Source organism: Sparus aurata, chromosome 4 (genome assembly GCF_900880675.1).
Source record: "Sparus aurata chromosome 4, fSpaAur1.1, whole genome shotgun sequence".
Lineage (NCBI taxonomy): Eukaryota > Metazoa > Chordata > Actinopteri > Spariformes > Sparidae > Sparus > Sparus aurata.
The window spans coordinates 4,496,785-4,524,337 of NC_044190.1; the positions used below are offsets into that span (position 1 = coordinate 4,496,785).

Genomic DNA, 27,553 nt, shown 5'->3' on the forward strand with positions numbered 1-27,553 from the left:
GTGAATTTTAACATTTTCAATTATTTATTCTTATGTTGTGGTGTCACAAATGTGTCAGTTTAAAAACAGAGCCAATTTAATCCAAAAAGTACAAAGTTGTATGTAAATGTAGCCACTTTTGAGTCCGCCGACAACTGCAAGTGCCTGATTAGCTACTCATCATCCTCATACAGGATTTCATCTATGAGCACATCATTGTCGTCAACAGGAATTTCCTGACACAGCTGCTCTTTGAAGGCCAAGGCGATGGTGTAGGGCTTTCCTTTCGGGTGTCTGATGCAGCGCTCTAAGTAGGTGTCATAGAAGCCCTTCCCTCGTCCCAGACGCTTTCCCAACCGGTCAAACCCCAGGCCTGGCATCAAGATCAGGTCCAGACCTCCTGTAAAATGAGAGCAGATAATCAGTTGACTCACTGAAACTGCAGCCATGTCAGAAAACAGCCAGTCACAGCTTTGGTGCGACTCTTTCTGGACGACGACTTTAAACAATATCCTCACAATGGTGAAACACAAAAGCTCTGTGTTGGCAGCATGACTCCTGTCTGTTCAACCTGTATCCATGAAGTACCTCACCAACTTTAATTCCCATCCAGTTTGGTTAGCCAGAGGAAGAATCCCCATACATCTGGTGATCCCCTGGTCTTTTTATCACCAGCAGAATAATATGTTCATGTATCCAGTCAATATCTAAACATGTACTAGTGGGCCAGATGAGCAGGATAAAAGCCAGTGATCAGGTTAGAAACAGCGGTTCTGTTGGCGTAAAAATTTAAATTGAAGAAATTAACTAACCTCTTGGGATCCCCTCACCCATTTAATCTACTGCATCTTGACGTATACATCTCGGCAGAGTTTTCTCTTTCTGTAACAAACTGTGCATGCTCCTCAATTTTTTTTATTTGTATTTTTACTATTTAAAAATACAAATAAAATTGTCAATGAAAGCTACTTTTAAATTTTTGTTTCAATCCTCTTTACTGACTGATTGATAGCTGGCTTTTCAGAACACTATTTATTTCATGGGTAACCATGGCAACGTCCCGCTCCGTGTAGACTTCTGCTGTTAACTCTTCAGCAGGAGACGTGTTTGGGTTAGAACACAGAACGTGGCTGGGACTGCAGTGCAGCAGGTTGCAGACGGTGAAGGCCAACAGCCTACATGATAGAAAGGGAAATCCACAATCATGTCATGGGCTGCAAAGAGCTGGACCTCTAGAATGAAGCATGTGTCATCAGAATCAGAAGGAACTGGCTGGAATCGTTTGTGGAAGAGTTTGCATGATGAACCTCTCTCCTCATTACATTTGGTACAAATAATAATAGAAGACATGTGACACAGAGGATGATTCTGTATGCTGCAGGATTTATTTGGAATTGGAGTGAACACTGCCTGCCCCTGAGGATCAGGTGTTAACAACGCAAACAGGGTTTATGAGAGCCACAAAAAAACCCTAACAGGGAAAGAAAATATGAATTATTTATGGGATGGAGTGTAATCAAAAAACAATTACTAAGACAATGAATAAAAATACAATATAGGATGACTGTGACACAAACAAATAGTGGAAAGATGTTGTGGTCTGGGTTCATAAAACTTGAATTTAAACATGCCTATCAATGAACTGCAAAATGACTACAGGCTGCAGCTCAACGTTAGTTTGTTTTGTGAAGACATTCAAGTGTGTGTTGGGCTGCCCTTACCTCAGTATTAGCACCTACTCTGTACACCAGACACTATTTCCACCTCCCCATGCTCTACTGACTGTGGTGCCTTGTGTATGTTTTGTGCACATGTGATTTGTCTTATTTTGCTGTAAGAGGTCACTGTGAACCTCTTATTTAGTGGTACATAGCTTCCCTTTTATTTGATCCTCACATGTTTCGAAAGGGTGATCAGCCTGTGGCACTACTGAGGTGTTATGAAAGCCCAGGTTGCTTTGATAGCAGCCTTCAGATCGTCTGTATTGTTGGGTCTGGTGTCTCTTCTACCTCTTGACAGTACCCCATAGATTCTCCATGTGGTTCAGGTCAGGCGAGTTGGCTGGCCAATCATGCACAGTAACACCATGGTCAGCAAACCTGTTACTAGTAGTTTTGGCACTGTGGGCAGGTGCAGAAACTACCTGCCAAAATTCCTATTGTCAAGCACAGTGCTGGTAGTATAATGCTGCAGGGCTGTCTTGCTGCCAGTGGATCTGCTGCTCTGAAGAACGTACATGGAATAATGAAGACGGATTATCTCCACATACGTCAGGAAACCCTAAAATCATCAGCAGAAGATTGGCTCTTGGGTACAGTTGGGTGTTCCAACAGGACAATGATCCCAAACACACGAGAACTGGTAAAGGAACGACTGAATCAGGCTAGGACTTTTGAATGGCCCTCACAAAGTCGTGACTTAAACCCCTTCGAGAACAAGTGGAATGTGTTGAAGAAAAAAGTCTGTGCCGCAGGGTCGATGTACATTTTTCACCACTACTGTAGTGTTGCTACTGTATTTATTTAGAGCAGCAGCCTTTCATTGGTTGATTCAGATCAATGTTGGCATTGATGCTGCTCTAGCTAACAGGAGCTAGCAGGCTAAGTCTGGTAGCAGTTGTTGTAAACTTTTTGCTCAAGACAAAAGTGGCGTGTGATTGGATAAAAAGTGGGAGACTGGTGATAAAACCCACTGTCATGAAAATGTGATTATGAATTCAAACGTGTCTACATGATGACCGACAAGTAGCATGAAGTCAAAGTGTTTTATATAGATTTCTATTGGGTAAAAATTCTTAATGGAAAATAGGGATGAAATAAAACTTCAAAAGAATTTGTTAAGATAATGGCATATTTTTGTTTCATTCATATATTTTTCAAAATGAATGTGATCATTTATCATTATTTATCCATGTATTACTCAATGTTTTATAATTTATTTATCAATAAATTGAACCCTAATGATTTATTCATTTCCCTACCCTATCAAAAGTCACATGTAAATCACTGCTTTATTGAGTTAAAACTGGCTCATTCTGCTAATTGTCACATTCAGATGATGGCATTGTAAATGAGCATACAGTGTGATCCTCGCAAGTTTGCACCAGACTTACTGGGAAACCATAATGCTCAGATACAGTGGAGCAGCAACACTGCATGAGCTTCACTGACCTCGCTCAACCGACTAGCATGCTGCAGCTGATAAACCACAACTGGTGCTCTCCCAAAACCTGCACTATAGAATCCTGCTCTGTGTTTCGGTGTAAGACATGAACACACTATTGGAGAGCAACTGTTTGGGTCACAGGGCCTACTGCACTGAAGAAGTTGCACGCCAGCCCGAAAATGCCAGTTTGCACTGGTGACACCACTGGGAGTGTGCACAGTAGTGATTACAGTGTGGAGCTGTGGGGTCGAGTTCCTGCCCTTACACCTGCTCTACTCAGTCACCAGTAGGACTCTCTGTCGGTCATGACGTCTCCGCCCCATTTCATAGCATCAAATAGCTTATCAGAATTAAACCTTTAAGTAAAACGAACACTTGCACAAACATCAGCATAATAAGAGTGACCTAAAACACAAAGTATCTTTGGGAAACATTTAGGAGACGTGTGTCTTGACTTACAGCCCCATGATTATGGCTTATTGGTAAATAATATAAGGCTGTTCATTCATTTTGGCATCATTTTATTGCATACATAATAACCAGCTCTGTCAGACAAAGTTAGTCTTTTCATGACATCACCTTACAATCTAGCACACATGCAGATTCAGCTAAAGACAAAGGTCAAAGGTCAGAGGTTCAGCAGCCTTCGAATTTCTGAATTTTAATATGATAAAGAGCAATGGTGACATGTAGTCAGTCATCAGCTTTGTGATTACTGTGATCAAACCTGATCCTCTAGACGAATCTTATTCAGGAATGCTGATGTGTCGGTACATGCAGAGGTCAGGGGAACAGACAGAATGGATAAGTGACCAAGCACACAGCTTTTCCACTGACGACAGGAGGAAAACCTCACTGGAGAACAACAGCTCTATCTGCTGGTGAATCTATGTCATTTTGTTCTGGATCACACAACAGAACTGCAGCTGATTAAATCAGAATATTAAAAAATCACATGACAACTGCAGAGAGGCTGTATGTGACAGTGAGAGTCTATGTTAGGATCAGTACAAGGTTGAGCTGTGGAGGCTGATACCTTTATTTTTGGACCGAACATCATCTGCAATGTACAAGACTGAAAGAACAGCAGTAAAAAAACTCCCTACATGACGCTGTATTTATGAATGACTCCTGATGATGTTTACTTGAATATGTTTCTCCATAGAAAGATGAGAGGGACGACTGTATTTTGCTTTGTAAAATGAACATAATGCTACAATATAGAGCAAGTATTGAGGACCTACTTACCTACTTAGCCAGCAGATGGTGGCAGCAAAATGTGGACTTCTGAGTTACCTGACCTTTTTTACAGTCCTGGTAAAACCAGCACTATGTGAACAAACACTCATCTTTTCTAAATACTCAGCAAATGTCAATCTAACCGAGCAAGCTTACATTAGAGAGCTTATTATGCTGAGCTAAACATGACTGATGCTACAGTGGATAGACTGTGGGGATGGTTGAGGGACGCTCTGCTGTGATCAGTTGTTACCTCATCAGTAGCTTACAGTGTAACAACTAATCAGTGTTAAAAAGTTTCTAACATGGATTTCTGCATGGAGGATTTCATCTGTATCCGACAGCACGCAAACACGCTCTTGTTGTGTCAGTGTGGGTTCTGCTGTGGTTGGTTTGTATTACAAACATTAGATATACCAGCTGTTCTTTCCCCAGAGAGAACAGTCTCAGCTAGCCGAGCATGTTATAGCTGTGTCTCTGTCTCTGGGCTGGACAGAGCGGACACAGGTCACAGGCTCGAGTCCCCTGGTGTCTCTCTGCTGCGTGTGCATGCTCACCTGAAGCCAATGCTTCCTCTCGGCTCGTGTCATCTTCAGCTGGCTGTTGGATGTTCCAGGATGTCAGAGGCAGCGTCTCCATGTCCTGCAGACTGTTGAGCTTCAACATGTCCATGTGGCTGCTGCTGCTCTCATATCTGGGAATGAAGCAGCTTTTGCCACGTTTAAACACATCTTTGATGATTTCCTCAGTGCGCACCTCATCATCCATGCTGAGAAACACTGCAATCCTTTCACAGGACACGTACTTGGGATGTCTGAACAGCTAAAAGAAAATACAGAAACCTCAGTCAGTAATATGATCAGAGAACACGACGGGTCAATTATAACAACAGTCTATAACAAGGCTTCAGTCTGCTCTGTAGATAACATCATGGTTTCTCCTCAGACAATGTGATGGAGCTGAAACAATAGTCAATCAACAGAAACATAGTCAACTATGTATATAAGATATATATACATAAGATATGAGATAAGCTAAGATGTGTCTGGTGTGGCATTTTCCATTCCTTTATGAAGCTTTTAAATAAGAAGCCTGTGTGTCCATCAGAGTGAGACAGCAGAGTGTGAGTGAGGGAGTTATCATCATTAGTTCAACTGTAATAGTATAGAGCTTACTCGCAAACGGTAATTAATGGGTATTAATGGTAATTAGTTTTCTCTGCTATGAGCAGACACAGAAGTCTCTTTCATGAAGTCTCTCTCTCCTGAAAAGTGTAGGTGAGCAGATGGCGGCAGCAGGGAGCACTGACAGAAGGCAGACAGTTTCCAGCAGCCTTCACAGTCTGTGCAGGAAGTCACAGAAACACTCACGTCACATCAGATTAGTCCCTGTAAAGTGCAGCATATCTCAGATATCCAAGATCCACATGATCTCTGAGGGGCCTGATGTCCTGGCATGTCGTGAACAAGGATTACTAAATGTGCAGACTTCAGAGCTACTTTGATGATCAGCAGCTGTGTTATCGGTCAGGTTGTGACTCTAGGAAGGACAGTTGGGACACACGTATCCGTTTATAAAACACCCAGAGCACTCGTCAACTGCAATCAAGCCCGTCTCCACTCAGAAAGCCCAGGTCAAACTAGCCCCCAGTTATTTTGTGGTGCCTGTTTACAATAGGTATTACTGTAATGCAGTGCAAGAACAGAATTCAAAATAAAAGCACAGACCTATGAAGGCAATCTGCAATTTCACATGAATTCAATCAGTCTGTTAATTTATTGATGAATTAATTGAACGATTTGTTAATTAATTAATTAATTGAGCATTTAAGGAATTCATTAATTGATTATTTCCTTAATTACATTTACCAGCCTGATTCTGATCACACTGAAGCCTTAGAAGAGGAAGGCCATGGCATCATTTCAACGTGGTGAATAATTTGTCCAATATCAGGAGCTTCTGATGAGGAATTTCAAAATGAAAGCCCACTTTATAGCCACATTTTTTTTTACATTTCCCTTTAAATTCAGTTTGATATGGGAAGGAAACTACCTGTTTCCACACACACATTTTAATCACAGTTGCCAAGTCCACTTATCATAAGCGACTTTGGGCTTGTTTTCCTGTAAAGTTGCTTGTAAATATTGTTAGTCACGGGTTGCAGGTTTTTTGGGCTTCTTGTTACAGTGTTCCTCTTCCTTCTTCCTCTATTGTATGTCATATTGTTTTGAAGTCCTTGAACTAAAACAAAAAAGAATCTGAATATATAACAATAATAAAAACACTGATACAATGCAATACATTTCTGGATTCAGGGTGATGTATGTGTGTGCAAAGTGTAATAATCTCTCTTTTTTTTTTTTACCACGAACGGAGAAGTCGCTTGTTTTGGGCTTGTTTTCAGAGGCCCACTTGCTTGTTTCTCTCGCGAGATCTGGCAACACTGACTTTAATTCGTAATGACAGTACTCATCCTCAGAGAGTCACTCATATCATAGCAGGACATTCTGACGCTGAATTTCAAAATTAAAGCCCTCTGAAACTTAAACGTAATTTCAATTGCGTTCATTGGTCGGTGCTTTTATTGCATTACCGTAATATCTACAATATGCGGGCACCACAGAATAACTGGGGGCTAGTTTGCCGTGTGTTTTCGGACTGCAGGCTGTGGGAGGCTGTTTGTCTGGAGGCTGTTTCTCTGTTTCTCTGGAGGCTGTTTCTCTGTAAGTCGCGGTGCAGCTGCTGGTGAGGAGGGCTGCCTGTCACTCGGGCTGGAGCCCTGAACACGGTGAGTACAGCGGGCACACTTCACCGCGGGTACAAGACGTTTACTGGGGCTCGAGTTGGCGTTCAGTCCGTTTAGAGAAGGAGTGAGAACATGCCCTGGCTTCATCAGGTTAGCTGCCTGCTGATAGCTAGCAGAGCTAACAGCCTCCTGTGCTCTCACCTGCTGGGAAACCACCACAGACTGCCGCCGCTTCTCCTCCGCGCTCAGCGCTGAAACCCTCCGCTTGATTTCTTTCCTTAAAGCCTGCTTGGCTGCTCGCAGGGCCGCCATGCTGCCTCTGGTCGCTCACTGTGGACGTGTCTGCTTCGGTCCTCTGACTGGACCGAGCCGGACATCTACTCTGCTGTTTCTACACAGGTTAAACATTGACGAGAGTGTAAACACATGACAGGCGGATGGTCTCAAGGTACATGCACCCACGTGAGGCGCAGGCTCCGCCCACGACTGTGATGTCACAATTGTGCCGGAAGTTGAAGGTCCAGTCTCCAGAACCCGTCAGAAGCTGTGTACTCACAGCATGTGTGTGTGATCCAAGACTGAGCTCTCTCTCTGTCAGCTGTCCAGTCTGCATTAAACTGGAATCTGATATTATTGTACATTAATTAAAATAACTCTATCTGTGATGTAAATAGACTATCAACCTGATAAAGAATGTCCCCAAAACTGGAAATAAATATGTGCATCCCATGTCAATCCAAGATGAAAAAGACCTCATATACTGTCCTCTCAAAGTGAGATAGCAGCTCAGCATGTCCGTCGTTCATCTGACATTATTAGATGACTGGGTTATGGGCTCTATCTTACACTCTGCACAAAGTTTGCAGTGCACAGCAAACAGCACAGGTGTCATTTCTAGTTTCAGGTCCAGCGGCCGAGGATCACATCCCCCCAGTGAAGACCAGTGCTACTGTTCATGTGTCAGGTCCTGGCACACCTGGCTCTCACAGGGAATGGGAGACGACACTCGGATTGGATTGATTTATGTCCCGCCCAAAACATACCTATGACTACTTCAGAGTCCAAATGCCACCTCTTTGTGCCGTGCGCCGCACTTTGCGCCAAGATTATCCACCATTTAACTATAAAATGGACCTGGACACGGCTGGAACACACGAGTACACTCACTGCACTTTAGACCATGCATGATACGTAATAAGAATGTAGTTTACGTGAAAACAGCCTGGAAAAAGACAGTGACATCGATAGGCCGAATCATAGAATATAGTCTTGACTAAGATAGGGTGTCATAATGAATATTGTTTTTATATAATGAGCATCTGTGTTGAACACATTAAAATGGCTGTGGAAAGAGCACACTAGTGAGGAGGGTCATATATTAGGAGGGGCCACACAGGAAAGTTGTCTGAAGTTTCTGTTTCAGAGCGACTTTTTATCAGCAGCTGTGTTTAATGGTGGCCAAATATCTCAGTGCTGTGATCAATCTGCTGTTATAGCATGTGAGCACATCTGTAATGAGATCGACCATGAACATTATTTCTGCACAGTCTAATCTGTAGCTTTTCATGAACTCACCATCATTCAGTGTTTGGAGAATATTTCTCCTTCCTCGTTGTTTTTCCACAATGTTCTCCTCTGATTGAGAAACTCCTCAGAAAGTCTCCCTCCCTCCTCCTGACAGATTTCTAGGAGCTCTCTGGTGCTCAGATGCTTTGTGAATATGTTTTTATAATATATATATTTTTTTACTCTTACTTTTGAGGAAAAATTCTTTGAAAACTACAAACATTAAAAAGAATTCTAATAAGTTTCTTAGAATTTAGTTATTAGGAGTTATTATTAGATGTTAGTACTAAGATGCTTTATGAATACGGCCAAAGATATCAGGAAATGATGTAGAAAATGTTCCATTTGTGAATAAAAATTAAAAATAAAAATTACAAAAACATTGTAATAATGGATGTGTTTTACCAAGTGTGTCAACCATCCTCCTTCTTCTTCTTTTTGAACCACATCCCTACATTTGAAACTGTAATCTCAAATAGTCTGATGTAAAATTCATCTTTGCTGACCAAAAATATGTTACTCCCCTCCCCTCCCCTCAGATTGTCGTGGAGATGACCTGCACATTTCAACACTTCTCCCTCCACGAGGCGCTGCAGACCAACCCGAGCTCCTCTGCTCTGCTGTGCAGGCTGTGATGCCTGTGGCCGCCCACGATTAATGTATGTGTTCACAACAGGAACTGACGTAGAAGAAGTTGAAAGAAACACAACATTTCTGAATTCCTGTTAACATTTTACAAACCCTGTGTGTGTACCCACACACACTCTGGTTATCCTGTGTGTGCAGACCACTCGTCACAGATGTTCTACATGTGTTCAGATCGGTTGAGATCAGCTGACTGTGAGTGTTTATACACGTAACAGAGCATGATGTGATGTTAATTGCTTAATTATCATGCAGTACACCTGTATACTAATTAACAGTAGGTGTGTCTCTATCACAACAGGTCGGGTGCTCAGGGAATAGGCCAACATAAAGGCCATCCACCAAATGCCCACAGCCAATAACAAACAAGTGCTAAATCAATTCAAAGCTGCACAATAATCATCAGATATCTGTACTTGTATTTGAGCTTTCACCCAATACGATTGCACACAAAGGTTCAGAGTTATGTCTTGATCTAAACATGAACCATTCTTAAACTCTTCTCTTCTTTCATATCACTTCTTCATACTATAGACCAAACTGAGTCCTGTTTCTAATTTTCTGTTTCTCTTAAACTATTTCTAGTCTCCACCCTCCCTTCATGTCGGTGTGTCTGAATTAGGTTCTCCCTCACTACACTGCTGTTGAATGAAGCATTTAAGAATCTGAGCCTTTCTCTCACTTTCCTTACAATTTTGCTGAGTCATGTACCGGGCTGGTTTGCATTAACTTCCAGAGGTCTGGATGAGGGTGGATTCGACAGGCAGCACGTGATTGGCTGTGCAGAGGGAGGCGGGCCTATCCAAAGTTAAACATCTGGAAGTGCTTTCTGCTGCTGCTGCTCAGTCGCTCAGTAACTCAGCACAGTCAAGAGGAATACCACTGCCAAAGAGAAGATGTCGTTCATAAAAGTAGATCCAGCGTGTGATTTCTCCTTCCACAACCTCCCATATGGAGTATTCTCCACACCTGACAATGTAAGTACACTTTTCATCTTCTACCAGACACAACAGAGCTCCAGACAACTTATTTTTCATGATAAAGCCTTCATTGATTTGGTCATGGCATGTCTATCGGGTTGTTTCTGTTCATAATCACAATCACAGTTTGCTGATGTCTACTGATGTGTGTGTGGCAGGTATGAGTGCAGTGATGATCTCAGGCCTTTTCACCTCACCAGGAAACCCTGACATGCTAAAGTCACTTAGAATCAGTGAAAATCTAATATCCAATCAAACAGCATTAATAGAATGCAACTTTAAAGGTAGAATACAAACTTGTATAACTGCAAATGCAAAAAATACCCCAAAAATGACAAGTTGTGGGCAGCAGTAGTTTAGGAGCGGGTCGTCCAGTAATCGGAAGGCCACTGATTTGAATCCCCGGCTGCCCAAGCTGCAAGTCAGTGCATCCTCGAATAAGATACTGAACCCTAAATTACTATTGAGGAGCAGGTTGGCACCTTGCAGGCCAGTCTCTGCCTTCTGTGTATGAATGTGTGTGTGTGGGTGTGTGTGTGTGTGTGTGTGTGTGTGTGTGTGTGTGAACAGGTAAAGTGTTGCAAAGCGCTTTGAGCGGTCAGTAGGCTGTAGAAATGCAAGTCGGTTTACACTGATTCAGGCTGACAGGTGACTTACTGGATGAAAGATTTTGAAGGAACATATTTGGAACCAATAGATAAATGCAGGGTGGTGTGCTGTAGATCATCTATCAGAGTGTGCTTTATTTCCTCAGACCAGGCATCGCATTGGTGTTGCCATCGGAGACCAGATACTGGACCTCAGTGTGATCAAGTCTCTGTTTCGAGGGCCTGTGATTTCCAGACATCAGGATGTCTTTGACCAGGTGAGTTTAATAACTAGCAGTAATCAGGGAAAAGGAACCCTGACTCAGTTTAACTTCTTCAGTCTAACATCAATCAGGTGTTCTGTGCAACATCATTAGAACGTCTTCAGTAATATCATCATACTACAGGCTGACATCACCTATATGCTGCAAACAAAAACCGTTTCAAGATTTAACTAACACATTTGCAGAACCCAATGAAAAACAGGCTCAATAGGTATCAGACAATCAACACAGTACAAATATCTACTGATGAAATGAAACCACTGCATGTAACAACACAGCCAGTGAAAACTGAAAAGTACGAAACATTACCAACATTTATAATAATCATAAAAAATGGAGGGTAATAAAACATCTTCGAGTTTTTGAATATCAACACTTTCATAATATGAAGTTCATCAATCAGTAAGTCATAATCCTGTAACACAAAACTACATTAATGCCACATAAAAACTACATGAATACTACTTAATACTTATTACTGAATGATGTTGCCAACTGTCTTTAGAGTGTCTTGGATGTTCAGGACATTTGAACCCAGTCCAGTGAAAAATGAGTGACTGGTGAGGTTTAGAATACACAGAAATGCTGAAATTAGCTCTGAGGTCTAAACTTCAAGTATTTGGAATACAGCTGTGGAGATGAATTTAATAAAGTTTCAACATTTTTGTAAGAGTATCCATGACATGAACCGAGAAAAGTTCTGGATTTTGGGTGAGTTGGCACAGGATGACCCATTTGCCAAACTGCAGTTGTCATGAGGCCCTGGAGTACAGACAGACTGTCAAACACATCCATTTGAAAAAACACACACCAACAGTAGAACAATGAACGCCAGAGCACCGTAAACGCTTCACATGTGCACCTCAGCCAGGTTGAACCAGGTTATAAACACTGTTGATTATGTTTCAGTGAACACTGAGTAGCAGGGACATACTGTAGAACTACTTGTAATATATTTTGGTATGTTTGAGTCGCGGTCACTGGAAGGAACAAGCTGCCATGTTTAGACACCCAGTTTTCCCTTTACTCATGTTGTGTGTTTACAGAATATTTTCAGTTTAGAATATATAAACTGATTGAAGGAAGGACTGCTTTATGAATCATATCATCATTTTCCCCTACAAGCCCACACTGAATGCTTTCATGGATCTTGGTTACGAGGCCTGGAGGGAGGCCCGGAGGACCTTGCAGGTGTTGCTGTCAGCCAATGAGAGCACACTGAGGGATGACATCAGCCTTCGGAGCAGGTCAGTCTGTACATTCACAGTGTGTGGTGCACAGTCTTCATCAGTCTTCTGCTCTCTGTGGTTACGCTCTGGTCACAGCTCAGTCAGGGAGGTCACAGCAGGTCATAGTTAAAGGTTAATGTGGCAGCAAACCAGTGAACAGGTCTGGGATTAGTGGCTGTTAAACTATGAATGAAGAACAGCCATCTTTTCTGTTATTAGCGGCTCATTCAGGTCATTTAAAGTTCAGTGAACATGATGCGTTTTATACTTCACTGGTTAATATTCTGCGACGCAGAGTTTTATATGAAGTCATGTGTTTTAGTGTCCTGCTAATCAAGTAAACCTGGCAGGAAGTATTGGCTGGCTCAAAGTTTCAGCTATAGATTAGTTAGACTGGCTGAGCCTGCTAGGCTAACATTAGCCATGTTAGCTAAGGCTAGCTCTTTCACTGACTTTGAGTAGTTTATATGCAGAAATGTGACCATATTACTTGACTATCGACATCACAATCATCCCATGTGTCCCTGCTGTCTGTATGCAGACATCCCAACAACAGAACAGACAACAGAAACTCACACATTTCTTTATTTAATGTGATGTGTTAAGTTGGCATTATCAATAAAGACTTATTCAATGTGCAAAACCAGCCCAGTGACATCACATTTGCATATTGATCAGGGGGCTGAGCTCATCTGACAGTCAGTCTGCACACACACACCGTCATGTGTCGGCACTCCACTCCACTGATCAGTGTATTGATCCAGGGATCATTATATGCCACTGAGACACCAGTGATGTACCACTGGCCACTTTTTGATCTCTGGATCTCTGCTGCACTCCACTGCTAAGCAGCCAGGACAATCCGTCCCTTCTTGTAAACACCACATCTGCCACGAGAGGCGACAGTGAGTTACTGAAGCCTCACTCCATTTAAAGTTTGGGCTGTTTAAACATTTGAAATAAGGTTAACGTTCACAGAAACAGAACTTATAAGTTACTTTGTACCTTGTTTGTCTTTAACACATGTCAACGGGTTTTTGAAAATACAGTGTACAAAAAGATGTCTGAAGGATCGCCTTGGAAAGCATAAATGTGTCATCACAGGTAGAGTTTATGATGACCTCATGCCTAGACACTTCAGTAAACATCACAGTGCTGATGATTCTTTGTTGTGCATAGAGGGCGTTAAAAACATCAAACCTCCACATTTTTTCACAGCCTTTTGTTAAATCTTATTATACTATGAATATGGGTGTCTATTTTCTGTGTGTTGCCGATGAAGCCCATTTTTTTTAATAACTGGCCCTTTCACAATTTAGCAAGTGTAGTAAAGACTTTTAAATATTTAGATCCCCATTATATTTCTTATATTTTATAGTGCTTAGATTGCCTCTGGCGTTTGAAAGTCTGTTGGAGTAAACTGCAGGAAGAAACAGTAAAAGAACCATCAGTTCTTAGCTTTCTGCTTGGGTAAATGTTGGATTTCTAAATGACTTTAAACTAATAAAAAGCATGCAGATGATTGTTTAAATGAACATGCTAGACACAACAGTAAAGTCAAGGTTATCACTTAAGTCAAATACAATCTCTGTGGTTATTAGAAAACCTGTGTTAAACACAGAAAAAGTCACGTTTTGTCACATTTCTTTGACATGTAATTCCTATCACTGACTTGTAAAGGTGCTTTTGTTTGGTTCAGTGCCCTCTGAAGCATGAATAAACCCAGAATTTAAACAAAGTCATGCCAAATGTTCTTGAAAGGTTCTGGAAAAATAATTCTTTGTTATGGAAACCCAGTCATCAGCGTGTAGCCTCATCTGTTGGCCGGCTGGCTGTAGGCAGATCATTTCATCAGAGGTTTTTTGTCTCTCTGTCCTTGTCTGCAGAGCATTTGTCCATCAGAGTGCAGCGACCATGTACCTTCCTGCAGACATCGGTGAGCCTCTCTTCAGGGTTTAACCTCTGTCACAGCTGTTTGTTTCATCAGAGGTCACGTCAGCAAACGGCAGGTTGCATCCAGCCAGAGATGGAAACTCCTCCCTGCCATCAGCTCCAAAATGGAGGCCCCATCACACCCCCTGAATAATGCAGTGGGCTGAGTTAGTGGGGCTTTCCCTTGTCTCACATCTCACCTTTTCACATCTACAGATTAATTGTCACTCTGTGTTAATGTCAACAGCTGTCAAAGGTATCATTTTAATATATATTATAATATAATATAACTTTTTAAAACCCCAGTTGATGTTTAACATTTAACAATACACTTTCACTCTCTTTAACTCTCACTAGTTTCCTTTGTTCCACTTGCAACACAATCAAAGGCACCATGACAGTCAGATAGCTGTAGGCTTGTTTCCTTGTAGATGTAAATGTAGCCGTGTGAATGTGAGGCATATCAGCACCAGGGGGCACTGTTGAACAACATACTATATGTGTATGTCTTGGCTCACTCACTCAGGTTTGTGCTGATAGTCTTCACTAATTAAAGAAGTGCACAGCCAATAGATTTGAACATTTCGGCCTGCCCCTCCTCTGAACTGTCCTCTGTGTTTTTTTCACAGGCGATTACACCGACTTCTACTCCTCCAGAGATCACGCCACCAACGTTGGCATCATGTTCCGGGGGAAGGAGAATGCTCTGATGCCAAACTGGTACTCTATCAATAAAAGTAGCAGTAAACACTAACAGCTGTTGATAGATTGAACAAAAGGCTCACTGAGAGGCCTCGACACATTCCCAGTGTTGGGCCAGATATTGAGACGCAGCTTGAAACAAATTGTTCAAGGCTCTCTGCAAACAGTGATCAGTGGAGGGACACTACAAGGTTTCTCTAATTGATTTGGGCCTCCGAGCGTCGGCGTGCATTTAAACAGTGCAGCAGGGCCGTGGGAGCATCCACGCAGCACAGACAGCCTTCGTTTACTCTCCGGCCCTCGTGGGAGGAATGCTAAGGTGGCCCGGGGCGTCTCCATCTCCCACTGAGTCTGACACGCTGCTCTCTGGTTAAGCAGCTGATTGGCAGGCTGCTTTCCCCGCTGTCAGAATCTCTCCCTGTGTCAAATTTCAGGAATCATAAGTTTATAGCAGTAGTGCTTTGAAGATGGACCAACATGTTGTGTGTTATACGTAAAGAAACCACTTTATCTTGGGCTTCAGTCTCCTTGTTTAGGTTGTTTGGTCCTTGTCTTTTTTTTGGACCTGATCTGAAATATTTTGGAAAACTAAACCAGACCCAATGCATAGTTTATTTTCAGAAAAGGGGCTTTAAAGGACTTTAATCCAATAAAAAAAACTAACCCATAAAGCAGTGGATCTAAAAAGACCCAAACTTAGAGAACAGCAGCACTGTGTGTGAAATGTTTTTCGCTATGGGATTGTTTCCAGTTCTTCTCATGGCCTCACTGCCTTTATGAAACTGCCACTGGGAACACCAAACACTGTCAAACACTTTTAAACTGTGCACCTTTTGATAGAAAATGTGAAGACATTGTTGCAATGCACTGTTGCTCCCTTTGCCTTTAAGGAACAAATTAAAGATCCTAGCATAGGTTGTTCTCAGTAAAACCACTGCACACTACCTGCTCACCATTACATGCACAGTTAGTCACTGCAGAGGAGTATTTCACTGCTAAAGAAACATATATTTCTCTCAGGAGACGGTTGAGACAAAAAAAAAAAACAGAGCTGCAAGAGAATTTATATTGGACTTAAATCTGACAGTTAGCCAGAGACAGAAATGAATTAAAATGTTGTTTCGCAGTGTGGTCAGTGTGGTGCTGACAGCTGTTCTGTTCTGCAGGTTGAGGCTTCCAGTGGGATACCATGGTAGAGCCTCATCAGTGGTCGTTTCTGGGACCTCCATTCGCCGGCCCTCAGGCCAGATGAGACCTGACCAGAGTAAGAGCTTTATGCTTACCAGCATCAGGATCAGTCATTTGTCGATACACAATTGAAATCAAAAGATTGTTACAAACACATTCTCGATGCTCAAATGTTTTTTGCTAGTCGTGGCTAATGTAGCCTCATCAATCTATTGTACGTGATGTATTATCAGGTGACATTCATGATTTTAGGCAGATTTGTTGTGATGTCTTGAGATAGATCTCCAACCAGTTGGTCTTATCAGTGAAAAAGCTGTGATGAACCTTCTGTTACACTTCCTGCCCAGCCGTCACAAAGCGCCTCAGATTTTGTGGTTGTTGAAGATGATTCCAGAGCTTAAAGGAAAGTCAATATTGACTTGATATTAAGCGGACATGTGGACAATTGGACACAAATTCCCTGTGTCAGTGTTTGAACAGATTTGACTGAGTTGAACCTTTCTTGTCTTTTCTCTGCCCTTAGCCAAACCTCCGGTGTTTGGCCCGTCCAAGCAGTTGGACATTGAGCTGGAGATGGTGAGTTTAGTGTTTACTTCGTCTAACCAACTGTATGTTTGTAATGTTTGAATAGATGGTGAAATAACCTAATTTCAACATCTGGGTTGCCTGAGAGAAGGCCTGAGTTGCCCTTCTCTGCTGCCCTGTGTTAGTCCAAGTGGTCTCCAGTGTTCCTCACTGCTGTTACATTTGCTCTTTGCTCTGATCAGGCCTTCTTCGTTGGAGGACAGACTCAGCTTGGGGAGCCCATTCCCATCAGCAAAGCCCATGAACACATCTTTGGCATGGTACTCATGAATGACTGGAGTGGTAAGAACATCTGCACAACATACCACATCAAACCAACATCATCCTTGTTGTATGAGTCCTCCCCCCATATACACTATACTGCCAAAAGTATTCACTCACCCATCCAAGTAATTAAAATCAGGTGTTCCAATCACTTCCATGGCCACAGGTGTATAAAAGCAAGCACCTAGGCATGCAGACTGTTTCTACAAACATTTATGAAAGAATGGGTCGCTCTCAGGAGCTCAGTGAATTCCAGCATGGTACTGTGATAGGATGCCACCTGTGTAACAAGTCCAGTCGTAAATCTCCTCGCTCCTAATTATTCCACAGTCAACTGTCAGTGATATTATAACAATGTGGAAGCGATTGGGAACGACAGCAACTCAACCACGAAGTGGTAGGCCACGTAAAATGAAGGAGTGATGTCAGCGGATGCTGAAGCACATAGTGCGCAGAGGGCGCCAACTTTCTGCAGAGTCAATCGCTGCAGACCTGGGAATGGGTTTCCATGGCCGAGCAGCTGCATCCAAGCCATACATCAGCAAGTGCAATGCAAAGTGTCGGATTCAGTGGTGTAAAGCACGCTGCCACTGGACTCTAGAGCAGTGGAGACACGTTCTCTGGAGTGACGAATCACGCTTCTCCATCTGGCAGTCTGATGGATGAGTCTGGGTTTGGCGGTTGCCAGGAGAACGGTACTTGTCTGACTGCATTGTGCCAAGTGTAAAGTTTGGTGGAGGAGGATTATGGTGTGGGGTTGTTTTTCAGGAGCTGGGCTTGGCCCCTTAGTTCCAGTGAGAGAAACTCTGAATGCTTCAGCACACCAGGAGATGTTGGACAATTCCATGCTCCCAACTTTGTGGGAACAGTTTGGGGATGGCCCTTCCTGTTCCAACATGACTGTGCACCAGTGCACAAAGCAGGTCCATGAAGACATGGAGGAGAGAGTTTGGTGTGGGTGAACTTGACTGGCCTGACCTCTACCCGATAGAACACCTTTGGGATGAATTAGAGTGCAGACTGAGAGCCAGGCCTGCTCGTCAAACATCAGTGTGTGACCTCACAAATGTGCTTCTGGGAGAATGGTCAAACATTCCCATAAACATTCCTAAACTCCTATGTCACTTAAATTCATATGCGAGTCAAGGCAGGTGAGCGAAGACTTTTGGCAATATAGTGTATATACTGAAGCCCTTTGTGAACCAGTTTTTGCCTAAAGTGTGAAGTGTATTCCCGTGTGTGTCCCCCCCAATACACCCCCACCACAAAAACTGGGATATGTCACATGCTTCTCCAATCATGGAGAATGACTAGAAAATGTGATAAAGTTACTAACATCTGCTGGAAAGCAGATATCTAACATGCAGGACTGATATAATTATTGAGATATTAAGAGATATCAGTATCAAATCAACAGCACTAATTAGCAGTGACGTTTCACTTAGAAGCACACATGTTCCTGAATTTGGCTCTGCATTATATATGTTAATGCAATCACTTCTGATGTAGTCAGATGGAGAGGGTTTTAGATTAAATGGCAGAGTCAGTCCTCATCAAAACATAAGTGGAATATATATTATTGATTTAGCTGGAAGTCTGTGGGGAGGATGTGCACGGGGCTGTTGCTCTCTGACTGTCAGTCTCTCTAATATCTCCCATTCCTGCTGCCTCAGTCATGCTGTAGCCTGCCAAACACTTCACTCCCTCTGCCACAGAATGAACTTACAACCAGCATTACGATAAAACATCAGTGTTATCAGAAAAATCTGGTTTTGTGTTGTTTTTGGGTGGACCTGTTTCCTTGTCTCCTTTCCTTTGACAAACCCAGATTATTAGGAGTTTTCAGTATTTAACCTCAATAAACATCGAATGTTTTTTATCCATCCATGTCCTGCATGTATTTTGCTGCATGTGTCAGAGGTTCTTACATGCTTCAATGTCCTGGCCCTCAGAGTATTAGATCTTTTTAGATAAAACTCTTGGGCTCACAGTGAACGACATATTGATTTAGAACTGTCAGAACTGTCTGTGGTGAGATAACACTGCAGATCTGTGAAATTAAACAGTTTGTCATTTTGACATGGACTTTCTCAGAAACCCCACGCTGGATCGTCCTGCATAACTCAAAGGAACAATGTCTGAGGGCAGTAATGGCTCAAATGTAACACACTCTGAGAGCAGTCAAATGTGAACCATCTGGAGGATTGATGACTAAAAATGAAGTCCTTCTGAGGTTAAAATAAAAAAACTGGCGTGCTTAAATTGAAACAAAATGTTCCTTTAAAGTCTGTTAAGAGTAAACTGTATTGACATCATATGTTTTGTTGGATTTATAATTGGATGAACCAAACTCATCAATCCAAACATGTGAGACATGTTTCCAACATAGTTCCACAGGTTTGAAAATATGTGAACTTTGAGGCGATTCTGGAGCTGCACAGATGTCAGTGCACTCTTAAAAGTAAAGGCGCTATCTAGAACAATAAAGGGTTCTTCAGCTTGTCCCCACAGGAGAACCCTTTTGGAACCCTTATTTCAACCAGCAACCAGCTATTTTTCAGCAGAACTACTTTGAAAGTTACATATTGTTGCTTTAAAACACACACAAAAACAAATCATGAAATTAAATAATAGCGTATTGAAAACCGAGATTAGAACGCCTACTCAGACAATTACGAATGAATAAAAACCTCACGGATAACCTGCCAACTCATTCCATAAATGATCAAATACGATATGATCAAACTAAACCCAAAGTTAGGTGAATATATTACTGCTCAGGATCAATAATACATTATCAGAAGCAATATAGAACTATTTATAGCTGTTGAAAACAACGAGGTGTCCATTATCAGGAATTAAAGGTGGACGTGGAGGCCGGAGCCGTGCGATGTGTGGAGTCCATTCATTCCTGATTATGGACACCTCGAAGGGCATTATCCCACTGTCACCATGGTCACTTCAAAACATTTAGACAATGAATGTTTATTTTCATCAGTTTTGTGATTAAAACATAAAGTTTCCTTGGCAACACCTGAGAGTTTGACTAATGGCTCAAACAATCATTACAATCCCGTCAGGCTCTTACGGCGTGGAAACGTTGTTCACTGTCCGCTCAGCTCGATGAACCCTTCGTCTCAGCTGTTAGCCAGAGAGCTAACGTTTTGCTAGCAAGATTCAAGATCAATACGACGTGTGCGACGCTTTAAGTGTTTCAGGGTATTTTTGTTTTTTATTCATCATTTTTATTTTTTTATTTCTAACTTGGAGGTGTCTGCAGGCACTCATTTTAGACACAGGCATGATACGCATGAATTAAGGATGGCGACTGACAGTCTCTGCGAGAGGAGCTCCAGAGTTGTGTATATCAAAAGTTCATGGACACACTGCAGTCAATCAGAACTGTCTTAGAGAATAAATGTAATCACTAACTCCATCCTCCTGATTCTCACTGCTGCTCAGGTCAATATGAAGCTGCTCTGTAATCTACTGTTCTGCCTGAAGCTCTTGGTCCTGCCACAGCCTGCCTGGCTGTGATTCAGCAGGTCATTTAAAGCATACAGCGAATGGCATTTCAACACAACAGCTACTTTTTATTTTTATTTTATTAGTCCTTTGGCACAGAGCACATTAGCCCTTTGTGAAGAAAGCACAGAAGCTAGTGCTGCTTTATGGCCCAGACAGAGAAGTGTGACCGTCGTTCTCATTAAGCTCTCAGTCTGCATCAGCCTCCATATAACTGCATGGCATTGTTTATACCGTATGTGGAGTACAGCCGGCCCACTCACATATACTGCACATGAGTTTCTTATTTTAGAAAGACTGTATTTGTTAACCACATATTCTTCCTCTTACTCTTCTTCTTCTTCCTCTTTTAGCATTTTTATTGGACCTAATAAAACAAATGAAATCATAACTGTATATTGTCTGGTCTGTGTGCTTCAGGCTGCTGCTGGAAAACACGACTGTCATTTGTGTGTGAGCATGTGACTGCGTGTACCTGCTCAGTGTGGTTATCTCAGAGCCGCGGTTCGTTAACACCTCTGCCTGCTGGCATTTATCAAACCTCATAAATAACATGAGTTGTATTTCAGTCTCACGTTTTTCAGGCACAGAGACACAGAAGTGATTGCTCTCTGAAATACGTCTACGTGATCTGAATTTAATAAGCATGAGTTCATTTTTTGTCCTCTTATTTCCATGACGTGTTATTTCTGCTATCAAATGTTTTATAATCTGTTTTTAAAGACTGTAACTGTGAAACTGTGTTTTGATTAAACACATACAGAGTACAGATGCATTAGATTACTAGATTACTACATTCATTAGACATCAGAAAATGAAACCAGAAGTTCTAAAACATTTGAATTGAATCTAAGTTGTGGAGTTATTATTTTGCCTTCAAAATGGCATGCACAGTCCATCATAGTTGTGCACAGGTTCCTTTGTGAGCCCAGTTGTTTTTTTCTCACCAAAGCACAGTGTGAGAGATTTTTCAGTCGGTGACATTTCTGCTGAATGTGCAGCGTGAAAGCAAACTGACATTGCTTTCATTTTGTACTTGCTGAAGCCCTCAGGAGATCAGTCTGAGCAGAGTTCACCACACTCTCTGTGAATATTTGCCATCCACATTTTCTACCATTTGACTGCAGGCTCAGTTAAATGCCTTCCTCCTCTCCCCCTCTGTTCTCAGTGGTTTAATTGAATAATAGTTTCTTAAAGGCTCACAGTACAGATCCAAACAGCTAGTCCAGTCTGCTGCCAGGTGACCAGGACCTGCAGGACTGAGTATCTCAGTGTTTAAAGGCCCAATGTGGAGGATTTAGGAGGATCTGTTGTTACAATATCATATTCTGAACACTAGAATAACAACTAAAATACACATATCAGATGCAACACACATAAACTATTGTTGAAGCCTTCTCTTGTGTTTAGGGTCCTGGGTTCTCTGGGTCCTGTGAACTGGTACAGGTTGTTTCTGTTACAAAGCACAGGCTGTTTTTCTTTAGGCTAGTTGCAGCTGAATTGCCTCTTGAACAAATGTTATAAGATTGCAAGACAACAGATAATTTTTCTAACCCTGCTTTCCATTTACACAGTTTGTGTTCTGATGAGAAATTGGACCAGTCACTCACTAACTCTAACTTACTTCTCTGTCCTTGGAGCATCATGCAGTCCTTTGTATCTGCAAAGTGATTCAACATTTGAGTTAAAAAGTTCCATGTCGTCATGTCATGTGTGTTTGTTTACGTTGCTTTGCAGGAAGGCTACAGTGATTCCTGATAGTTTAGAATGTACATTTATTTACCAAACGTTGCGTTACCTGACAATATCTTATCTACATGTACAGAAACATAACCTGCAGTAACATTGTGTTCATTCTCAGCCAGGGACATCCAGGCCTGGGAGTATGTTCCTCTGGGTCCTTTCCTGGGGAAAAACTTCGGGACTTCCATCTCACCGTGGGTCGTCCCCATGGAGGCGCTGTTACCCTTTGCAGAGCCCAATGCCATCCAGGTCAGTACGGGGTTAAAGCAGTACAGAGTGGCTCAGTCCAGGGGCAGCAAGTGACTTTCTGTACTCTGTCCCTGGAACCTGCCCATCAAACTGCTCACAGGCCCAACAAAGGATTGACAGACTTTACATTTCAGACCTTTACATTGGTTGTTACCTGCAAGTCCATATTCTGAGTCTTTAGTTTTGTTCTAATTTAAAGCAAATTGTTTGAGCAAAAGCAGTTTACCTTACACAGAACTTGAGGCAGTTTTGCAGACATGTTGTTATTCCTCTCAGCTCACTGTCTAGAACAGAACAGCTGACTACCTGCCATAAAACAAGTAGTCAAGACAAGTAGTTCAAAGTTGTACATGCACTTTGTTTAAAGCTGAAACCACACACTCACTTTCACATGTATGTTGTTTCTTATAATTATGGCAATGACAGCACTCATGACAACAGTAAAACCTGATTTCTTTCAAGAGAATTTCACTGAAGTCAAATAACTGGTTTATGCTGATAAAGAGATTACATGATGAGCCCAGTAATCATTTTTCTCACCTGTGAGAAGATCGTCTGCAGTCGTGTCACACTCTGATGTCTGCGTCGTGAGAAGGTGCATACATTTTGATGAATGGTGTGCTGTACTGAATGTTGCACATCTTTGCATAAGTATAGTGTAAACAGACAGACTTATCACTGCAGTGCTCGATGCTGACTTTGGAGCCGCGTGCACAACCGGAGCTCGCTGTGACATAAATAGTGAAACAGAGAAAAAGTATTACAAAAATGTTCTAAAGGAGTTTTCTGACTGTGTATTTCGGGGCTTCATGCACATTTTGATTCTTGGTAAAGAAAGCAAAACTTACTCGGGTGTTATTATTGTAGGCATTCATTTAGTTATGTATATATTTAAGTGTATCTAATTATATCTCTGCATTCATATGTAGTTAGTAAGTCATGGACTTATAAGGAAAGTATAGCTTATGACATGGGGTTGAATGGATAGTTTGGCTCTCCTGATGTGGGGTTGCATGTCGTCCTTATCTCCAGTCAGTGTGTTACCTGCAGCAGGTGACCGTCAGCTCTCCTCTGTGTGGAGAAGCAGTGTGTAACAGCGACAGGGAAGCAGAGCATCACAGGACACAGCTCAGCCTGAGGAAAGCCTGACAGTGTGGAGCTGAGCCTGACGAGCTCAGTCTAAAAGAACACAGTGCAGGCACACTGTGTCTGTACACAGACTCCTTCAGATTGTGAGATCAACATGGCTGTTCTCCCATGGTGCCACCTGTAGGACAGACATCAATACAAACTATGTTTCTTGTCTGACTAATGTTAAGGGTTAGGAAGATCTCCATGGTGAACATTTGACCCTCCTGTGAGCTCAGTTTTCAGTCTGTGTTTGGCTCTCCCTGCAGGATCCTGAGCCCCTCCCCTACCTGCAGCACCCTGACCCCTACACCTTCAACATTAACCTGTCCGTGTCAATAAAAGGTACCGTCCACAAGGTCACCATGATCCAGTTACCTGTCCCGGTTACACTGTGTACTTCTGTGGCTGAACACGCATTCACAAACAGCCACACACACACTACACACACAAGTCCTGCTGATTATTTATTCATGATTATTTTGATCTCTCTCTCTCTCTCTTCAGCTTGTGCCATAGCACACTGTTGAGTCTCAGCAGCTGTGTGATTAAGTGAATGTGTCTTTCAGAAAAGTGAGTAAAGTAACTTTGTGCTGTGTGCTCTTCAAGGACAGGGCATGGCAGAGGCAGCAACCATCTGCAACTCAAACTTTAAGGTGAGAACCTTGTGTGCTGCCTGGCAGGACACACTTCAACACTCTGTACAGCATATTACAGTTGTTGTTGGTATATTAATAGTACAAATAATAATAAACTGTTGATTAGACTTTTAACTGACATGTTAGTTGCCTAGTATATAAAATGATGTTCCCCTAACGCAAGGTTATATTCTTCACAGTCCAAACCAGAGATATTCAGTTTTTACATCGGTCACTATGATATGAAGCAGCTATATTTTTTCTGTTTGAGTGAAAATCAATCAGATCTGAGTGTGTCAGAGGGTGGCTGTGTGTTCTATTCCCACCACCACCTCTGAGACACCAAGCGACCAGTTTACCCTTTTTGTGATTTGTACAGTGTTTTGTTAGTTTGCCAACCTGCGACCCCTGTCCTTCAGGCTTAGCTTTCTGGGGAAACATAATACTCGGGTTGGCCCTGTTACTGGCCTGAATTTTGTTTCTTGTGATCGATTGCCAACAAAGAAAAATCTGTTAAAAAATGTTTTACTTTGGCTCTGATGCAGCATCCTCTGTCCATATGTAGTCACCACTCTGAGCTACCAGTCTGTCAACACTGAACACTTTGAATCTGCAAAGTAACTACTTACTAAAGTTATTGAATACTCAAGATCCTCAGAATTGTACTTAAGTACACTACTTGAGTAACTTACAGTCAGTAAATTTCCATCACTGGTTATTGTAAATGTTGACACCAGGGCTGTCATTTTATCAGCAGTGACCAGTGTGAGGAACATAGCTTGTTGATAGTGCTGCATGCTGCAGTGGCAGGTCGAGCTCTCCGCCTCCTTCATGAAAATGGTGAACCAGTGTGTCGTCTTACAGTCTGTCTGTCTTCACTCACGCTCTGTCTCTCTCTCTGTCTCCAGTACATGTACTGGACCATGAAGCAGCAGCTCAGCCATCACACAGTCAACGGCTGCAACGTCAGATCAGGAGACCTGCTGGCTTCTGGAACCATCAGTGGACCTGTGAGTGCCTGCATGTAATGCAGCTATCTATGGATTGTACCTTAAAATTGTGTATCTGTGTATCGTGACTTATGACTGTTTAAGTCAGGATTGAACATTTCATGCTTACAGTGGAATTGAATATCTTGTATGTAGAGTGAGGCAGGTCTTAAAGCATTAAAGCCCCACTGTGTAATATCTGGACTTTGATAATCTGTAGTTTACACATCGTTTTCTTTCTATCCCTCTCTATTTTTTCTTTGTTGTATGAATGTACACACAGGTACTCCCTTTTAACCCCTTCTTCTTCTCTCCAATGTAAAGCACTCTGTACCTTCTGATTTATGTTGGACTCACCATGGATCGGCAGGAAGAATGTTTGTCTTTTATACATGTGCAGCACATCTGTAGTGTACTAGGCTTATACATTGTGTACTGTGTCCCGTCAGGATCCAGAAAGCTTTGGCTCCATGCTTGAGCTGTCATGGAGGGGATCTAAGAACATCGATCTGGGAGGAGGAGAAACCAGAACGTTTCTGAAGGACGGAGATGAAGTCACCATGGCAGGTTAGACCAGGACCTCTGCAGCGTTCTATACCACAAGAACAAAAATAGTTCTGATAATTCAGTTTTTGTCACCATTATTAACACATTAATACAAAGAGGCAAACAGCAGTTAGTGCAGATCATTTTCCCAACTCTTAAATAACTTATCAAAACTTTGCACTGAACTATCAGATAAAATACATTTGTGCTTTATCAAATGTTACTGAAGGTTTGTCTTGCCAGACTTCTGACATCACTCCTGCTCATATTTTCTTCATATTTAACACAAAAAATGGCAACAGAAGTATTTATGCAAATTAGTTTTAAAATTGCAGTCTGTTTTCCATATGAATAACTTATTTAAACCTTTCACCAGGCTTGCCAAGGTTCCCAGTGTTACACAGTGGTCAGGCTGACACATTACTTGCCCTCTGCCCTTGCTGTCAATTTAGAAATGAGAAAGGAAGAAATCCGTTTTTTTTACTAAATAAGAAATGAATTCAGGTTAAAGTATAATTACTTAAGTAATCGTTAGCATAGGTAACATGTACATCACTGTGGTACATTTTGAATTTTAAAGCATCTTTAGCCTACAATAATTCCTTTTCTGGCACTTTGCATGCAACTGGTTATAAATTATAACGACACGACCGTCTCCTCAGTGAAGCCTTATTAAAATTAACCAGAACAAAGTCAAAGCTCAAACAATGACAGTAACAAAGTGGCTGAGGCAGACAACATTCACACTATACAGACTCCATAACTGCTGCAGCCCAAAGACACTCAGATGTTCCTGAGTGAACATGTGAGTCACAGCCGGAGGAACCTTCACGAGCACAATGCACCAGCTGATATATGACCTCTGTGATTTGTGGTGCGCTAACTTAAAACCATCATACTGACAATCATGTCCATAATCATCTGTTAATAATAATTATTATTGTTCCATCTCTTCCTCTGTCTAGGCTACTGTAAAGGAGATGGATACAGGGTGGGCTTTGGAACTTGTGTGGGAACCATCATGCCTGCCCTGCAACACTGAAACACACTCACTGTTGACAGTGTTTTATGTGGAGCATAAATAAGTGGAAGACACAAACTGAAACACCTACATGATCTCAGCCTGCTTTGACCGTCTCTATCATGACAGAAGACAGAAGACAACCGCTGGGCCTTCCTCACATTCTCAGAGCTCTGTAGAGTTGTACAGTTTTGTGTTACTGCTGTACCTGGATCAGTATTAATGATGTTTTGTATGTGCTGGTTCCTGATTTACAATGAAATCTTACATTTTCTATCTCATCATGTTTATGTCCTTGTTTTCTTGTTAACTGACAGTACAGTGTGGTGCAGACCCACAGCAACAGAGGTTTGATCTCACAACAAGTATTAAAATAAACTCACTCAAGTCATGAAGTCATAAATATAAAATGTGTGTAACACATACTGCATAGTTGTCAGTGGAACGAGCTGTACAAGCCTTTTAAATGAAGAGAATGGAGTGTGCATAATATTGACTAAAGACTGTACAGTATGAAGAATACGTGCATTTAAGATTGTAAAGCCCCTTCAGACACAGTAGTGACTTGATTGGCTACACTTGTCAACATCTAACAAGATGTCCAATCACCTTCTCAGTGAATG

General features: G+C 41.9%; 2 protein-coding genes across 4 annotated transcripts; one reads left to right on the forward strand and one right to left on the reverse strand.

Annotated features, from left to right (window-relative positions):
• Nucleotides 1-7,637, reverse strand: mthfs (5,10-methenyltetrahydrofolate synthetase (5-formyltetrahydrofolate cyclo-ligase)). Its single transcript, XM_030414906.1, has 3 exons — nt 7,331-7,637; nt 4,941-5,205; nt 1-379 (listed from the first exon to the last, which is right to left on the reverse strand). Exons 1-3 carry the CDS (start codon nt 7,439-7,441, stop codon nt 153-155), a joined length of 603 nt encoding a protein of 200 aa, XP_030270766.1. The 5' UTR covers nt 7,442-7,637; the 3' UTR covers nt 1-152.
• Nucleotides 7,017-27,211, forward strand: fah (fumarylacetoacetate hydrolase (fumarylacetoacetase)). 3 transcript variants are annotated; one of them, XM_030414903.1, is made up of 16 exons: nt 7,017-7,171; nt 9,235-9,535; nt 10,077-10,317; nt 11,075-11,185; nt 12,317-12,438; nt 14,307-14,356; nt 14,982-15,072; nt 16,221-16,318; nt 16,766-16,818; nt 17,010-17,109; nt 22,478-22,608; nt 24,006-24,081; nt 24,346-24,392; nt 25,283-25,384; nt 25,813-25,930; nt 26,875-27,211. In XM_030414903.1, the coding sequence occupies exons 3-16, from the start codon at nt 10,237-10,239 to the stop codon at nt 26,949-26,951; spliced, it is 1,257 nt and encodes a 418-aa protein (XP_030270763.1). In that variant the 5' UTR covers nt 7,017-7,171; nt 9,235-9,535; nt 10,077-10,236; the 3' UTR covers nt 26,952-27,211. The 3 variants fall into 3 exon arrangements, with proteins under 3 accessions (XP_030270763.1, XP_030270765.1, XP_030270764.1); XM_030414904.1 differs by having other exon boundaries at nt 7,018-7,171; nt 9,235-9,354; XM_030414905.1 differs by lacking the exon at nt 9,235-9,535.
• The last annotated feature ends 342 nt before the right edge of the window (nt 27,212-27,553 follow it).

Bases quoted from the DNA above. Each gene is read 5' to 3' on its own strand.
- mthfs (XM_030414906.1), bottom strand. From the start codon at position 7,441: ATGGCGGCCCTGCGAGCAGCCAAGCAGGCTTTAAGGAAAGAAATCAAG. The intron at 5,206-7,330 runs GTGAGAGCACAG...ATTTTCTTTTAG, and splicing joins CTGTGGTGGTTTCCCAGCAG to CTGTTCAGACATCCCAAGTA. The intron at 380-4,940 runs GTGAGCATGCAC...CTCATTTTACAG, and splicing joins AGAGGAAGCATTGGCTTCAG to GAGGTCTGGACCTGATCTTG.
- fah (XM_030414903.1), top strand. From the start codon at position 10,237: ATGTCGTTCATAAAAGTAGATCCAGCGTGTGATTTCTCCTTCCACAAC. The intron at 22,609-24,005 runs GTCAGTACGGGG...CTCTCCCTGCAG, and splicing joins CAGAGCCCAATGCCATCCAG to GATCCTGAGCCCCTCCCCTA. The intron at 24,393-25,282 runs GTGAGAACCTTG...CTCTGTCTCCAG, and splicing joins TCTGCAACTCAAACTTTAAG to TACATGTACTGGACCATGAA.